We start from the raw sequence: 17,406 nt of genomic DNA on the forward strand, positions 1-17,406 counted from the left end.
TAGACCTTAAGTCATCAGGTAACTATGGCTTCCAGAATACTCAGAACACTGACTCCAGCTGAAGGTGGAGGGGAACAAGAACACAGAAGTAGGTAAGGGCTTTGAATAATCATCACAATTGAAGAGAAGGGTACAAACTCCATGGCTGGACTGTAGGAAGTATAACCATAAGCTCACCTCCCAATTACCCCTAAAATTCTCCCACCAAACCGCCACCCGCACCCCCACCATGACTAAAGCACAAGCCACAGGAAAGTTTAGAAACCATTCCTTTCTTTATTAAACATAGCTTGCAAGTGATAAATATTACAAAGTTTTTTTTTCTTTTAATCCTTTCTCCAAAAATTAGCTTATTATTTGAATCTGTCACTGCTGAAATGCTCAGCAGCATCTGAAACAGATGGGAGTGTATTTGCCTTTTTGAAAACCAGTTTCTATTGGTCTTAGTTTTTTCATTTTATTTCCCAAACACAATGCAGAAAATTAGAATGAGTTAAAAAAAAAAAAAAGTAAAGGAAACTTAAAAAGAGTTGTGCAAAAGGGTCTTGTTCCCCTCCCACCCACCCTACTCAGGGAAGGCCATTCCCCATCCTACCTCCCTGCTCCCACCCCCCAACCCCAATCTATCCTTCCACCTTCACCAGGGCCTCACCCATCATTCTGTATCCTCTCCAGGCCTTACCAGCCAAGAATCTTAAGAGAGTGGGAGTACTCAGCCCAGGCTGGGGGGAAATTGGGCCCCTGAAGGAGGCAGACTGAAACAGCTGTCTTTAGGGGGTTCAGATTATCTGTGGAAAGGAGACAAGATGTAGGCTCTATCTGAGCTCTCCTATTTTGTCTCTAAGACGACAGGGGAAGTTCCACATCATGTAGCTCACAAAGGGAGTAAGTAAGTAGAGCACCAACCTGGGGCATTCATTGGTCAACCACCTTTAAGGGCTCTGTTGTTTGCTGTGAGGTGGGGCTTGGGTCCTGGTCCCTGCCCTCAGATGACTAGAGACATAAAGACAAAGATGTCACTGGTCTAAACTGATGTCCCGGACATCACTCTGCTGCCTCTACCATATCAAGGATAACAGTAGTGGACTAGCAGCTCTCCAAGGGCATTGTCACATACATAACCACTTCAACACTAGTCACCTTCATTTCCTCCCTGGTTTTTCAGCCCAACACTTCCCTCACCTCAAGATATTTTTTGTTTTAGGCAGGTGGGGAAAGCAGCATAGAATTTTAAACTTGGTGGCCAGATGATTTCCCCGCTCACTTCACAGATAAGAAAACTGAGACTCAGAAAACTAACTCTACCAAAGGTCACATAGCAAATTAGTAGGAGACCCCAGGCCTCCAGACTTCAGCCCCCTCCACCTGCTTTGTGTGGTGGTTTTCTACTCTCCAGAGTCCTGGACCAGGAGCCCAGCCTCACCTCAGTTCATGCAGCCTAAAACTGTGCAGATGGATGTGGCTCTCACTAGGTGAAACCCCCTTAGGATGACTTATTAAAATCCTTTCTATTATCCCCTACAATCCACCCTCAAAGGCCCATGAGACTAGGTTCTTTCTTTTTTGGGGGGGGAGATGGTAGGGTGGGGGAAATCCCTTGCATAAGAAAGCTTGACACTGAATTTTGTTATATAGGTATATTGTATATATGCTAATGCAATCAGAGGGAAAAAAACAGTGCAAATACAATTACAATTCATAATAATACTTGGTTTCGATGCCCCCAGGAACTGCCCCATTCCTCGGCTACCTCCCACCCCCCAGCACTTCCCCACAGTATCAACCTAATGCTGGGGGATAGGGAGGGTGGGCAGGTTAGGGTAGGGAGTGGGCTCTGCCAAGGCAGTGCTGGTGACCCGGAGGGACTACTCCAGGGTGGGGAGGCAAGGCACAAATTAGGGGTGGGTGGTGGGGGAGGTGGCATCTCTAAGGAGGGATGGGGTTGGAGCAGCTGCCAGTCTCAGTGTGCTGGGCCCGGCCCACTCCCCTACCCACCCTCCACATCCCTGCCTCCCTACCCCCACCCCTTCCCCAGAAACCCTTTTGCACGGATCATACACAAACGGGCACATTACAAAATGACATAACACAGTTTCACAATATCCATGGCTAGGGCTTTTTTTTCTCTTTTTCAGTTTTTTTTTTTCTACACAATGTACAATTCCTTTTAAATGGATCAAGAAATAGCTTATATACACGAATGAGTCCTTGTTATAACATCTCGGCAGCAAATATCATAAGCTAATGAAGGTCTTGATGGAAGGGAAGGGAGCCTAGGACTGGGGTGGGGGTAGGGGGTGTGGAGAGAAGGGTTACACCTTCTGAAGGAGTGGGGAGAAAAGGGAATGGTTGGGGAAAAGGAACAAAAGTAAAATATCAAGAAGCATCTTTACAAAGCAGTTCTATAGCTAATTCCTTTTAAAGGGGAAGGGAAAGGTAACCAAAGCAGGAAAACATTTATCTCTGTCTTAAAAAAAAAAATTGTCTACCATACATATATCCAAAAATGTGGGGAAAATACTTATTCCAGGGATGGAGGGAGTCCAGATGCTGTGGTCAAATGACAAAATAAAATTGACAAATAAGAACCTCTGTCCCCCAGTTTTACCCAAACTTTACCACTAATCCACCCGTTTTCAGGCTTCTCAGAAGACACTGTCCATAAACTATTACTTTTAATGTCTCTGGGGATGGCAGAAGCCAAGCAGAACTGGTGGGATCCTCACTCTATTGATACTTTGAACTTCAGAGCCCCAGTGATAAAGGGTAACTCTCCAAACAGAGGGTCTTTTCTCCAATCCTTAGGGCATGAGGTTTAGTGTCTACAGAGCCCAAGGCCTGGGGATGGAAAGTAACAATAGACCTGGAGGGACACAAGGCAATCAGTGATGAAAAAGTAGAGAAAAGAGGAAGACAGAGGGTCAGGGGAGAGGGAGGGAAGGGAGGAGGTGGAAGGCTAATACTTTACCATGATTAGGGAGACCTCACCTCCATCACTAATCCCTAGGAAGGGTATGAAAATGGGGAGAAGAGAGGGTAAGAAATCAAACCTCAGCGATTGAAAAAGGGTCACAGAGCTATCTATACTAGCCAACAAGCAGCTTTTATGTAACTGACCCTGAGGGGATAAAAACGGAAAATTCTACCCTCTCCCCTATGGCCTGGACTATGGGCTTTCCTTCCCCATCATTCCCCATCTCCTCATAGCTTACTTCCAAACCCCATTCAAAGGTGGCCTGGCTCCCAGGGAAGGGACTCAGCTCAGGGCAGGGCAGGGACAGCTCCCAGCCAGACGGTATTGCACATTCTCTGTTCCTTACTTTTAATCTCAACTGACAAACTTGGGCACCTTGTACCTCTGGGCACCTCTGAGCTGGGGGAGAGAGAGACGTAACAGAAATGGCACTTCATCATGAGGGGGTGGGGAGGAGAGGCTAGACAGACATGCCACAAGGCCAGATGACTTGTAGGGAAAATATTAAAAAAAAAAAAAAAGCTTCCAATTTGTGGAAGAGAGAAAAGCAAAACCAAACGATTTATCCAGTGCTTTCAAAGCACAGTGGGCAAAAAAAAAGATGTAAGAATATATCTTTATATATATATATATAATTTTAAAATAATCCCAGACCCAGTTCCATTAACCCACCCTCCCTCTCCCACCACTTACAGTCAGGGGTACCACATTCCCCAGAAAAATACTCGAAAAGACCCGATCACTACCTGTTACTAGCATCTAGCTTCCAGATCATTTCACCACTGGGGGAGCCCAGACACTGGCTGCATCTCTGCTCCTTCATTAAGTGCTCAATGAATTTGGGGGAAGGGAGGAAAGAAAAAAATACCAGGAAGGCCCGTAGGGCCAGTATAATCACCCACAGTGGCACTGGGGTGTAGGGAATAGAGGTCAGAGTGGGGGAACTGAGCCTGATTTTAGCTCCTCCTCCCAACTCACCCCAAAATTTTATGGGGAAGATGTGCAGTTTGTGTGTGTGTTAATTTTAAAAGTGCCTTCTTTAAAAAAATTATTTAATTTTAAAAAATAAAAGTGGGGGAACTTCCTCAGGTGGCTTTCAAGGGCAAAATATTAAAAACCTCCTCATACCTCTCTGTTGAGAATATCCCGCCTGCACACTCTGGCAGCTTCTAGAGCTGGAGAGGCAGGTGGGTATACACTATGAAGAGAGCAGAAACCCATACCTTTAAGGGGTTTCCCTTACCTCAAAAACAGCCCGGTCCCCTTTCTCTTCCCCCACAGTGTGGGCAAATGGGATGTTAATCTCCCCAATCCCCAAAACAGCAACATTGCACAATTCAATTCATTCTCTACATTAGTAGCGCTTAAAAAACCAAAAAACAAAAAAACCCCCCAAAAGGCAAAATTAATAGAATTCTGGGAGAACAAAATGACAACTACTTGTATAGCAGAGGTCCTAAGTTGGTTCTGACATAGTTGTCTGGCTTTGAGCAGCTGGTTCTGCAGTTAGTGCAGCAGCATTGGGGCAAGACTCCAACCTGATTAAGTGCCCTTAACCTTAACGCCTGGCACTCAGAGGATGAAGGGATAAACAAATGTGAGAATCTCAAATGTTGGGAGAGAAATTCCTTCTTCCTTCTTCTATTTCATCCTTTTGTCACTTGACTTCATGCCCATTCCAACTTTTAGGGTACCTAGCAAACAGCGTGGGAACAGCCACTCCTCTATATTATAGATGGGGCTATGATTAGAGGGGATAGATTAGAATTTTTAAAAGGGGGGGTAAGGGTGGGGAAGAATTTTACAAAGAAAAGAAGATGAAATAATTTTGGGCTACTTGGCCTGGAATAGACTTCCGTGTCCCCACTGGGGTCAGGAGACTAATCTTATTCCCCTCAGCATCCAGAGGGCAGGACCTGGTCTCAGTCCTCCCTGGCTCACCATTACGCTCATCATCGTACCTCTTTCTTTGCCTTCCTCCATGGGTAAATTCCAGGGTGGTTGAGTTTTAAAGCTTCTCCCTCCAGGCTCTTTCCCCTCATTCTTAGAGCCCAACTTCAATACTAAACACTGCCTCCCAAACTGTCCAGCCCCAAAACACTCACAGGTGGGGTGCCACTCCTCCTGTTTGATGCTACCCATCCCCCTTCCCAGCCCCTCCCCCCCCATTAAGTGCATTCAAAACTTCTGCCCCTAACACTCCCAGTCATGTTCTACTTGGCAGATGGGGACCCTACTGCAATCTGCAATGCTCCTATCATTGAACTGAATATATCATCTGTGTTTATGGTGGGGGCGGGGGAGGAAGGAAGGAAGAAAGAAAAGAAAAAAAAAAAAAGACTGGGGCAGGGGGAAGGTTTAACCGTCTACTGAACAAAGGGAGGACACATAATACCATTAAAAATGATAATAGTTACAGAATAAAACAAACTTTAGAAACACATGTTGGAGGGCTTAGATTCTCCCCAGGACCTCATTCCAACCTCTATCAGAGGTAAAGATCCACCTAACTGTTAAAATCGAAGAGAGAAGACAGAGCGGCAGAAGAATAGATCGCAGCAGTGTGAAATAAGGGGAGTTGGTGGGGCAGGGCGTGTGTTTTCTTGATTTCTATTTTTTTGTCTTCTGTTTTTCTTTCCGTGTATGGTAGGCACCAGTACAGGCACTGCATGCGACGGAAGTTGGGGGAATGGGAGAAGAAAGGGGTAAAGGATTCAAGGTTGGGGCAGTACAAGTGGAACAGGCGTTATTTCTGTCCACTGATGGACTGCGATATAGACCGGGGAGGGATCATGTCTAAAAGGTATTCACGCTGTCGATCTGCCAAACTGGGGGCTTTGTGTCCTCCGATGCCAGTATTCAAGTATGCAATGTTGACACCTAGACCCAGGAGACAAAAGTAGAGGGCAGGTATTAACAGAAAAAATGGCATTCCCTTCCACACTACCCTAGGGCTGCATAGTTGGAGATGCGGAGGAAACTAGAATTAGCCTGCACCTGTCTAGACTTAGCTAGCTTTATTTTAATAGCAACTACCCACTCCTACTCTCAAGCTTTAGGAAAAGAGGTCTTCTTGAAATTTCAATTCCACCACATGGTCCTGATGGTATAGGAGAGACAAGTAAAACAGTGGTGAGGCCGGGTGCAGTGGCTCATGCCTGTAATCCTAGCACACTGGGAGGCCAAGGTGGGAAGATCGCTTGAGACCAGCCTGAACAAGAACAAGACCTCGTCTCTACAAAAAATTAAAAAAAACAAACAACAAAAAAAAATTAGCCAGGTGTGGTGGTGGGCGCCTGTAGTTCCAGTTACTCAGGCAGGAGGATGGCTTGAGTTCAGAAATCTGAGATTGTACGGCCAGGCTCGGTGGCTCACGCCTGTAATCCTAGCACTCTGGGAGGCCGAGGTGGGAGGATTACTTGAGCTCGAGCGTTCGAGACCAGCCTGGGCAAAAGCAAGACCCTGTCTCTACTACAAATAGAAAAAGTCAGCCAGGCGTGGTGGCACATGCCTGTAGTCCCAGCTACTTGGGAGGCTGAAGCAGGAGGATTGCCTGAGCCCAGGAGTTTCAGGTTGCTGTGAGCTATGATGCCTGTCTCCACCTGCCAAAAAAAAAAAAAAAAAAAAAACCCCAAAACAAACAGTGGGGAGAGGAAAATGAGTAAGATAAAGAGATGGAATCATTGAATATGCTTTGATTTTGGGGCTGCTGATTGTGGAGAAGGATTCCTGGGTATCATTCAAACATGACAGCTGACCCTGCCGTGCTGGCCCAAAGAGATCAATAATCACAGGCCCATGGAAGACACATTAAATGTTAAATTTATATATTTTTATAATGGTAAGAACCATGTTGTTTTCACTACAAAATCCTAGTGCACTGTGGCTGGCACATAATATAAATTTAACAAACATTTGCTGAATAACAGAAGGGTGACGGAGTACACCTTAGAAAGAAGAGAAAGCAAAGGAAGGGACAATTCACCTAAAAGGACTGCTAAAGAATTATGTACTAACAGTTGACCCGTGAAGAAAGTTTTCAGCTCAATTCTTCTTACCTGGCATACCAAGGAGGCCACCCGGCACAGACAATTGGGGTGCCTGTGCAAAGTTTGAAAGCATGGAGCGGGCAGATGTGGGTATGCCACGCTGGAGGCTGCTCTGGGGCTGTGGAGCCTGCAAAGATGAAGAGACAGTTGACACAACTTTGCTATGATGGAAAGTTAAGTGGGAGGCAAAGATATGGGAGTACAGAACAGCAGTATGATTTCCCACAGAAGAAAGGACAAATTGGGATAAATGGCTGATAAACTCTTGAGAAAAATCAGGGTCAGCGAAAAACTTCCTCACCTGCCGAAGTGTATGATGTCTCATGATGCTCTCTTGTTTACTGACACTGGATACAGCTGGAGCCGTAGTAGGGGAGAGGGCTGCCTGCTGCTGCAATCGCTGTTCAATTTCCTGTTGGGAGTCATCAGATCAGGTTGCACAGGACAGCACCCAGTTTCCTAACCAGAAAACCTAGAGGTCTTATCTCTAATGCTGACTGCTAGTTGGAAGGATATGGAAAAGGCAAAAGATTTTGCTGGAGTGGCTACACTGAGATCTCTGGGTACAAGCAGCCAACTTGCTTCAATGATTAAGGGATTCTCCTCTCTCTCCAGGAAAGTTGGCTCTCAGAAGTCAGCTGGAGGAAATGAGCCAACTAATGTAATTAAGTCTGATGAATTACTGGGGTTTTATTTTTGACTCCTGCCTACTCATTTTCCAAAAGGTCTATGATGCTACCCAAACAAAGGAGTCTGGTGGGTGGCAGAGTGGGACATGGGATAGAGGAAAAGGATCTGAGCTTCCCAACACATTTTTCCCTCTCCAAGATATTCTCATTCTATAACTACTACAGGATGCACACATCCTAACACCACTGGGCTTACTTCATAATGTAATCTACGCTTCCATTTGTCATTCCTCGTCAAGTATAGACTGCAAATAATTACTTCTTTCACAGAGATTTTCTAGTGCAAATATAAATTCCACCCACCAAAATCCATCTGTTTGAAGAGAAAATGAAGTAAAAAATAGAATGCCATGGAAAAGCCAAGAGTTTCAAGCCTTCTGTCCTTTTTCCTTAACCTTAGCCATTATATGTTACTATGTTCTTACCCGTTTGATGGAAATAGTCAAATGAAAATGGGAAAGATGGGATGATAAGAAGAAAGGGAACCTAGGCCTTTAGGTCCAGAGCTCTGTGGGTATCACACAGACAATCCCTCCAAACTAGAAGGAATGACCCTTTGGGAAAACCAAACCTGGTACAGGTGGCTGGTCAGAAGTCAGAATTCTTACCTGTTCCTGTTGTAGGGCTTTAACAAAAGCATTTTTCAGCCGGTTGGTGTGTTCAGCTTTTAGAGCCTTCTTCTGGTTGGAGGTCATACACTGCTCACACAGAATCTTACCATTCTTTTCTTGCTTCCAGTGAGGGGTGAAATCTGTGCGGCACTGGGCACATACAAAGGGTTCGACCCGCAGAAGTGAGGCACAGCTTTTGCCTAGAAAAAATAATAATCATTTTACGTTTCCTGTCTCCTCTGTTTCTCTTAATCAAATAGATCTTTTCCAGGAGTTTATTCTGCTAAATTAAGAAAGAGTCTCTACAAAAAGAGTACAATTTATAAGATATTGTTATAATCAGGTGAAATAAAACTATCAGTTTAGGTAATTCAGATAGTACCATTCTCACTTACAAACAAGGAAAAGAAGTCTAAGAAACATAGTTCCTAATGATAAAGCTGGGACAAGAACTCATGTTTTCTGATGTCCTACTGGATCACACGAGAAGAAAATACCGTGACAATTCAAAGTCAAAGGACTTCATCTAATTCAACCAATACTTCTGCTTCTTGGTATTCTCCTTACCTCAAACTATATTCCTGTTATATACATTTATAATTTTTAGTTATCAGTATCTGAATTATTCACTTTATGATCTGCTTATAGCCAATACTGAGTCCTCTAGGCACTTTTCTCTACTGTCAGGTGTTCCCATAAGTCCACATGCTTAGAAATTCAAGCTTAATAACTTGTTAGTCTGGACTGTATAGGGTTAATATTCTATAATGTGGTTCAGTATTGGTTTATAGCTTTTATGTGGTCATACTTAGTTATCTATATCAGTATATCTAGTTTCTCAACCATAGCATTCAAAGGGCAGGGACTGAATATGATAATTCAGCACAATGTTGCACAAACACTAACATTAAAAATAGAAGTTCGGGCGAGGTGCGGTGGCTCATGCCTGTAAGCCTAGCACTCTGGGAGGCTGAGGCAAGAGGATTGCTTGAGCTCAGGACTGAGACCAGCCTGAGCAAGAACGAGACCCCATTCTTTACCAAAAATAGAAAAAATTAGCCGCTTGAGGTGGCATGTGTCTGTAGTCCCCGCTACTCGGGAGGCTGAGGCAGGGAGGATCGCTTTAGCCCAGGAGTTTGAGGTTGCTGTGAGCTGTGATGATGTCACTGCACTTTACCCAGGGCAAGAGAGCGTGAGCTTGTCTCCAAAAAATAAATTAATAAATAAATAAAAGTTCTATTCACCAAATTATGCATGCATCATGCTAGGCACCATTTAAAAGAACTAAACAACATACATTAAAACCTCAATGTTGTCGGTAGAGTCTTAGAGGCTATGACTTAAGTGAAACAACATAATAAAACCAATTTTTTAAATCTCAAAGTGAAACAAAACAACATTATTCAAGGATCTGCTGTAGTCATTTTGCTTAAAGCCACAGTCTCCAAGAACCTATCAATGACATTAAATGAGGAGTTACTGTACTGTAAAAACCACATAAAATACACAAAACAGGGAGGCTGAGGTGGGAGGATTGCTCAAGGTCAGGAGTTTGAGACCAGCCTGAGCAAGAGCAAGACCCCCGTCTCTACTAAAAAAATAGAAAGAAATTATCTGGCCAACTAAAATATATATAGAAAAAATTAGCTGGGCATGGTGGCACATGCCTGTAGTCCCAGCTACCCGGGAGGCTGAGGCAGTAGGATCGCTTAAGCCCAGGAGTTTGAGGTTGCTGTGAGCTAAGCTGACGCCACGGCACTCACTCTAGCCCGGGCAACAAAGCTAGACTCTGTCTCAAAAAAAAAAAAGAAAAAAAAAGATACACAAAACACATAATAAAAATGTTAAGCCTAAGATACACACATACGAAAAAAGTTCTGATATGTTGCTCCCAATTAGCCTGTAAATAAGGGAAGGGAGGTGGTTTGGCAATAGTTAGGAGAGGTTATTTAATATTGCACAGTACCCTGTGATACTCGGCCCCTGTCAATCAGGCTTGGCAACCTCTTGCTTAGATAAAGAGACTGACTAGAAGAAACAGCCTTACCTTGGCTGTCTATGACACTCTGTACGACTTCTTCCAGGCCTACCATGTAGATGAATTCACTATTCGCTGCACTAGGCAGGAAGTGAAGCAAGGGAGCAGGAGGTTTTGGGGGTGGGATCTCCAGGAGTGTCTTTTCCAGCTGTTTGCGAAGAGCCAATTTCGCTGCAGCCTGTGAGTTGGCAGCATCGGTCATGGCGCTGGGGCTAGGAAGTGGTGAGGACACTCTGTTCACGGTCCCTGGCTGGATATGAGAGGCAAGGTTCATATAGATGGCAGAGGATGTTGTGCGCTGACAGGGAACGGAAGAACTTGACTGCTGAAATAGATTAAGAATCAGGGTCAGTGATGGCATGTGGGAGAAAGCACCATTTCTTGCTGCCTTGGCAGAAGACACTGTTTGATCCTAGTCTGGACTTCTTAGCTTCCACAAACTAAGAGGGGTCTGACTTATTCACTGAAAAAAAAACAAAAAAACAGAACAAAAAAAACCCTCTGACACACAGGAAAGGAGAATGATGATGGCTATGAGCTAAAACTGCTAAGATAAAAATACAGATTTTGTATTCTGTAACATATCCTTGTGCTTTTTATTTCCTAGATCACTCTTATCTCTGTCTTCTAGGCAGATTTTAGCCTACTGCCGCTCTACTGTATAATCTCTCTCCTCTACTACTATTTTCATATAATTGCTCAAAGCTTCCACTTTTGGAACTGCTCTCAATTAAAGACCCACCCAAATCACCTTTGTTGTCTTAGAGTTTCTCTATGTACCAAAACTTAACACATATGGCCCTTTCAACAAGAAGTAAATGAAGGACTTCTCTGTTTCCGCATTAGGGCTCTCTCTTACCGGTTGGTAATTAATGGCAGGATTCATGTTGGGTGTTGTGGTGCGTACGAGGCCAGGTTTAGGCGGGCCCCGCTGACCCTGTAGTTGGGCTGGGTTTGGTGCAATAACACGTTGTGACATCAACATGTGTGGGAGGGTGGTATTGGTTGCTGAACGGATGACACTGTGACCCTGAAAATAAAGAAGAGGAAAAGAACTATTCACAGGTGGTATAACGACCCACAAAATGCAAAAGAGGAAAACACTGCCTATAATACACAGCTAAGTATAAACACAGGAACACAGCAAGACTTGGTATGGTAAAGTATGGGCTAAATGTACTATCACTGTAAACCCTGATTAGTGATTACAAGTCCCTGGCTTTCCTGGTATAAATGATCTAATCCTATATTGGTTAGATAGTTAAAAAACTATCTAGTCCTTCTCTAGAGAAGCTGGAAACCTCTAGAAAAGAAAAACTACAGTGGAAAGAAGAAGGTTACTCATCTTTCCATTGCAGAACATATCATGCCATAGAGGACCAATAGGATGATCTGTAGTAACACCACCTCTATCATGGCCAGGTTCTTCTAGAATCTTCACAAATGCCCCCAAACAGACAGGATAGACGGGGCCCTCCAACATTAAGATATCACCATGGGGCACATACCTGTAATGTTCTCAAATTTTGAGGTTCAACCCCTTGGGCCCCAGGCCGGGAGGGAAGCTTGGATAGGCCCTGCTGTCCCACATGGGCAGGAGATGGCTGAACAATAGATGCTGCATTCTGTACAACTGGAGTCTGGGACAGGGAAGAGAAAATGTGACTGTGGAAAACGCCATAATCAGAAGTGGAAATCTGGTGTATTTCTAGACTTTAAAAATTCCTTGTCAGTGTGAAGCTCCTGTTGACCAGGAGGAAAAATGGAATCAAAGTTTTCTTGAATAAGGCCTAAGATTAAAAAAAAAAATCACAACTCCTAGAGACTAAAAAACTATGGAAACAGAGAATGAGCCACCCAACTGAATCTACCTGGGGTAGCACACTCTCAAACCAGTTTTTCTTTCCTTCCCCCTAGATCCTTAGTTCTAGAGTACTTTACCTTCTGGACCACGTTTTCTTTCTGTAGCTGACTCTGTCTCAGTTTCTTTAATAGCACCAGTCGGGCTTCTTCCAATCGTAGCTCATCCCTCAGCTGCTTGATGAGCTGTTGCCGTTCCTCAATGCCTTTCCCCTAAAGAAACATGGAGATTGTCAGCTATGGCAGCAGATACCCAGAATCCCTTCCTACAAGAGATGATCTTTACTTTTTAGGTCTGAAACCTTTATCTCCCACAAGAGGCAGAAATGGCAATGGGACAACCTTTGTATCTCAGGTTTAGCATAGTGCCTGGCATTCAGTAGGTACTCAAAAAATGCTTATAGGAGACCACATATAAATGCTAATCAGGTAGATTCCTGAAAAGATAGAAGAATGACAAAAAAGAAACATTGCTTTCTTTTAAAATAATGTTTCTAAAACTCTTAAAGCTACATTTCCTCTAGACATACATAATAATTTAGGAATCTCTCCATACCAGATCTGAGACTTAGGACAGACTATAGAAGATATCCTTCCAGCCAAGAGTTTATTTTATGTGACTTGAATTATGAACTTCTGTTTTCATTTTCCAAAGATAAATTATATAGAGTATAACTGCATATATATGCTTTTTCAAACTATCTTCTGTACTTGACTTGATACTTCTAAAAGGGTATGCCCTTAAAGTTGAGAATCACTATGAAGAGTTTTCATTAATGGATAGTTATTTAGCTCCAAAAAGTAAACAAACACCAGAACTGGGACTCTTAAGAGATTTGGAAAAAATAGTAGGAACATGGAATGAAAAAGGAGATTTTTCTTTCTTTTTACCTTAAACATCTCTAGGTTGGCTGCTTTGAGTCTTTCTTCCATTCTGGAGCTGGAACGGGGACTGGAAGCCTCATTGTCAGACAAGACAATGATGTCTGGGGAGGGGGTTAGCCTTCCTCGGTCTGGCTCACTAAACAAGAAAAAGAAAAATTAAGGTATTTCCAACAGTGAAGGTCCATAATAAGTTTAAAAACTTCTCTTCTACACTGAATAAAAAAATCTAAGGGTCTGTCCCAGTTCACACAGGGGAAGAAAGACACTCAAATCCCAGGATAAAGACCAGCTGGGTACAGTGGCTCATGCCTGTAATCCCAGCATTTAGGAAGGCTGAGATGGGAGGCCAAGAGTTCAAGACCTGCCTGGGCAACATAGCCAGACCCTGTCTCTACAAAAAATAAAAATTATCCAGGCATGGTTAGGTGTGCTGGTAATCCTAGCCACTCAGGAGACTAAGGTGGGAAGATCACCCAAACCTAGGAGTTGGAGGATGCAGTGAGCTATGGTCACGCCACTGCACTCCAGCCTGTGCGTCAGCAAAATCCTGTGTCTAAAGAAAAATAAATGACGCTGGGTATTGTGGCTCATGCCTGTGATCCTAGCACTCTGAGAGGCTGAGGCAGGAGGACTGCTTGAAGTCAGGAGTTCAAGACCAGCCTGAGCAAGAGTAAGACCCCATCTCTACTAAAAATAGAAAAAATCAGCCAGGCGTGATGTTGTGCAATTGTAGTCCCAGCTACTTGGGAGGATTAGGTAGGAGGACTGCTTAAGCCCAGGAATTTGAGGTTTCAGTGAGCTATGATGATGCCAGTGTACTGTAGCCAGGGCAACAGAGTAAGAGTCTGTCTCAAAAAATAATAATAAAAAAATTTTTTTAAAGAAAAATAAATGAAATTAAAAAAAAGGTTTTCCCTGTATCTCATTCTCCATTGGGCTGTCATTAGTTACATGGAGGCTCAAGAAGGAAATGGCTAGCTCCACAAGGGGAAGAAGGGCAAAGGCAGTATAGCCTACTTGACCACCCTAGGTACAGATGATACACGCTAAGGAGGCAGCTCATTGTATTAACAACATGGTTCTGGCTATCTGAAGATTTATAAGAAAGGAGGTTACATGACAACTCCAATGATAGCCTATCCTGTCAAGAGCAGGTACTGAAGAGTGGGCAAAAGAAGGTACTACTGTCAGTGATTTGAGGGAATAGATGCCAGATACTGCCAAGTATAATGTCTACAGCCTTATGGAGGATTAAACGTCCACAATTAAATGGGGCTTGCATCTACTTGCCAGAGTTTTATCTAGCACCTTCCCTCAGAAAGAAACTGTGTAGAAATTACTTTGAAATCCAAATCTCCCTACTTATTAGACAACTCTTATTTTGGCTTTTCTGGAGCTAGCCTTAAAAACATCATGCTTGTTTCTGTAAGATGATGAAAATGGCACACATTGCTTAAAGACCTAAATAACAAGAATCCTGGATACTGTAATTGCCTTAGGCTCCCAAACCAGTGACAATATCTTCTAGCTCTCCTCTGATTTCAAAGACACCTTCCTAGATCCTACTTTCTTTGAGATTGTCAGTGTAGCTGGGAGTACATAGGTCTAGAGCAACAAGTTCATTGGTCTTATTTTTAAAAGAGTAACTTAAGGCCCGGCGCGGTGGCTCACGCCTATAATGCTAGCACTCTGGGAGGCCAAGGTGGGTGGATCGCTCGAGGTCAGGAGTTCGAGACCAGCCTGAGCAAGAGTGAGACCCCATCTCTAGTGAAAATAGAAAGAAATTATCTGTCCAACTAAAAATACATATATATCGAAAAAATTAGCCGGGCATGCACCGGTGCATGCCTGTAGTCCCAGCTACTTGGGAGGCTGAGGCAGAAGGATTGCTTAAGCCCAGGAGTTTGAGGTTGCTGTGAGCTAGGCTGACACCACGGCACTCACTCTAGCCCGGGCAACAGAGCGAGACTCTGTCTCAAAAAAAAAAAAAAAAGAGTAACTTAAAACCCTTAACTCCCACAGATCTTTACTTGTGAGAGCCTCTCCACCAATTCTCAGGGCTTCTTGGCTCAGCTGCTGTTGGGAAATAGATGCCTTTGGAACAAGGCACCCCTGATGTTTGGGACAGGCATTCAATTTCTCAATAGGGTAAAACTGAGTTACCAAAATCAACTACATTTAGCTGGTGAGATAGAATAGGGAAATAGAATGATGAGAAAGACTATCTCGTGAACTGTTAAGTGTGTCTGGATTGCTGGTCACAGGCATAATAAGCTGACAATGTGGAGTTACAGAAAAAGAAGCCACTAGAGGGAGAAAGGAGCCTTTTATTCTCTAACCCCAAGTTCCTGGAGTAATGGTCAGGCCTAAATAAAGTGTTTGGGGTCACTTTTTATGTGATTTACTTATCATTTCTGTATTTCTTTATCTCCCCACACCTAAGTTTAACCTGGGTGAGTAACTTTGGGATCTGGAAGATTTTTTTCTCTACTTGAGTCCCCAATGTGTGCATCACCAGTTAAAAGCTCTTTTTAGGGCCGGGTGTGATGGCAGATACCTATAATCCTAGCACTTTGGGAGACCAAGGTGGGAAGACTGCTTGAGGCCAGGAGTTCGAGACCAGCCTAGGCAACATAGCAAGACCTGGTCTTTACAAAAAAATTAAAAAATTAAAAAAAAAATTAGCTGGGTGTAGTAGCTCACAGGAGTTCAAGATTACAGTAAGCGGTAATCATGCCACTGCACTCTAGCCTAGGCTCCTTTTATTATGGTACTGGCTTGATACATATATTACAGGGTATTATTTCAAAGGTAAAGAATTAATTCTTCCTTGCTCAAATGGGTGCCACATACTGTTTAGGGACTGCCCAGTACCAAGATAAGCAGAGACATTCCTGGATGGAGATTTGGGAATTCTGTGATATTTATCAGGAAGTTACATTTGAGATCAACTCTAAATGATATTTTATTCCCAGATATAATCAGACCCATATAAAATACCACACAGATAAGGCAAAGACAAGGCCCAAGTCAGGTCTTACTCCTCAAAATTTTTTTAACTCTTGATCTGAGATTCTGGCCTCATTTGTTAAATACTCCACAAGTTATTTTGCTCCTTTCCCAAACATATATATGGATTTATAATATTTGGGATTCTTAAGTATGAAACTCTGAAACTCTACCTATTATAGAGAGATTAACAGTCTTACTTGCTGCTGGTATCACTTTTGACTCAGTCTGCCATATTCCTAGAAGCCATACAGTTCCTAATCCTTACCCCAGTAATAAAAACAACTGAACAAAAAGAAGTGCTGTGTGTCTCTAGCATTTGAAAACAGTAGTATTGCTTTCACATGTATCACAACTTGCCCAACTGATGGCAAAATAAAATATTTAGGCAATTATGAGGTGGCTATCATGTTAAGAACTCCTCTTTCCTTCTGCTTTCAAATCCTTTTCATCCTTATTAAAGAAAAAATGGTTCTCCTTGCTGGGTATCTTATCAATTTTGTTCATTCTTATAGAACAGCTTGGGGCTGAGTGGAAATAGCTGTCAGTATATCTGGAGTCCCCAGCTTCCAGAGAATTATGTTTCAAAAGTTCATCATCCCACACCAGGAGTGATGGTGCACTTCTAGTCCCAGATACTTGGGAGGCTCAGGTGGGAGAAGCACTTGAGTGCAGGAGTTTGAGGTGGTAGTGTGCCTATGAGTAGCCACTGCACTCCAGCCTGGGCAGCATAGTAAGACTCCATCTCTTTTTTTTTTTTTTTTTTGAGATAGAGTCTCGCTCTGTTGCCCTGGCTAGAGTGAGTGCCGTGGCATCAGCCTAGCTCACAGCAACCTCAAACTCCTGGGTTTAAGCGATCCTACTGCCTCAGCCTCCCGGGGTAGCTGGGACTACAGGCATGTGCCACCATGCCCGGCTAATTTTTTCTACATATATTTTTAGTTGGCCAGATAATTTCTTTCTATTTTTAGTAGAGACAGGGTCTCACTCTTGCTCAGGCTGGTCTCGAACTCCTGAGCTCCAGCGATCCGCCCGCCTCGGCCTCCCAGAGGGCTAGGATTACAAGCGTGAGCCACCGCGCCCGGCCAAGACTCCGTCTCTTAAAAAAAAAAAAAAAAAGTTCACTACCCCAAAATAAAATTTAAAAAAAATTGTTGGGCTTTCAAGGCAGTCACACTTTTTAATACATAATGTATCTGTAATATAGTACAATTCCAACAGCATTAATGAGATCTTACCAAAATGTATAACAATGTTTCTATGAAAAATGCCCTCAGAGTTCCAATTTGGG

At 43.3% G+C, this 17,406-nt stretch overlaps 1 protein-coding gene across 5 annotated transcripts in view; it reads right to left on the reverse strand.

Annotated features, from left to right (window-relative positions):
• Positions 1–252: 252 nt before the first annotated feature.
• GATAD2B (GATA zinc finger domain containing 2B) overlaps positions 253–17,406 on the reverse strand; it is a 92,688-nt gene continuing 75,534 nt past the window's right edge. For 4 of the 5 annotated variants that reach the window (XM_045545135.1, XM_045545134.1, XM_045545137.1 and 1 more), the window contains 9 exons: positions 13,113–13,242; positions 12,303–12,434; positions 11,870–12,001; positions 11,221–11,391; positions 10,371–10,686; positions 8,321–8,523; positions 7,325–7,435; positions 7,033–7,150; positions 253–5,854 (listed from right to left, as the gene is read on the reverse strand). In XM_045545135.1, coding sequence (XP_045401091.1) covers positions 5,721–5,854; positions 7,033–7,150; positions 7,325–7,435; positions 8,321–8,523; positions 10,371–10,686; positions 11,221–11,391; positions 11,870–12,001; positions 12,303–12,434; positions 13,113–13,242 — 1,447 coding nt within the window. In that variant the 3' untranslated portion in view covers positions 253–5,720. The remainder of the gene's footprint in view (positions 5,855–7,032; positions 7,151–7,324; positions 7,436–8,320; positions 8,524–10,370; positions 10,687–11,220; positions 11,392–11,869; positions 12,002–12,302; positions 12,435–13,112; positions 13,243–17,406) is intronic. The other variant, XM_045545138.1, reaches the window with a different exon arrangement.

This window comes from Lemur catta, chromosome 3, assembly GCF_020740605.2.
Source record: "Lemur catta isolate mLemCat1 chromosome 3, mLemCat1.pri, whole genome shotgun sequence".
Lineage (NCBI taxonomy): Eukaryota > Metazoa > Chordata > Mammalia > Primates > Lemuridae > Lemur > Lemur catta.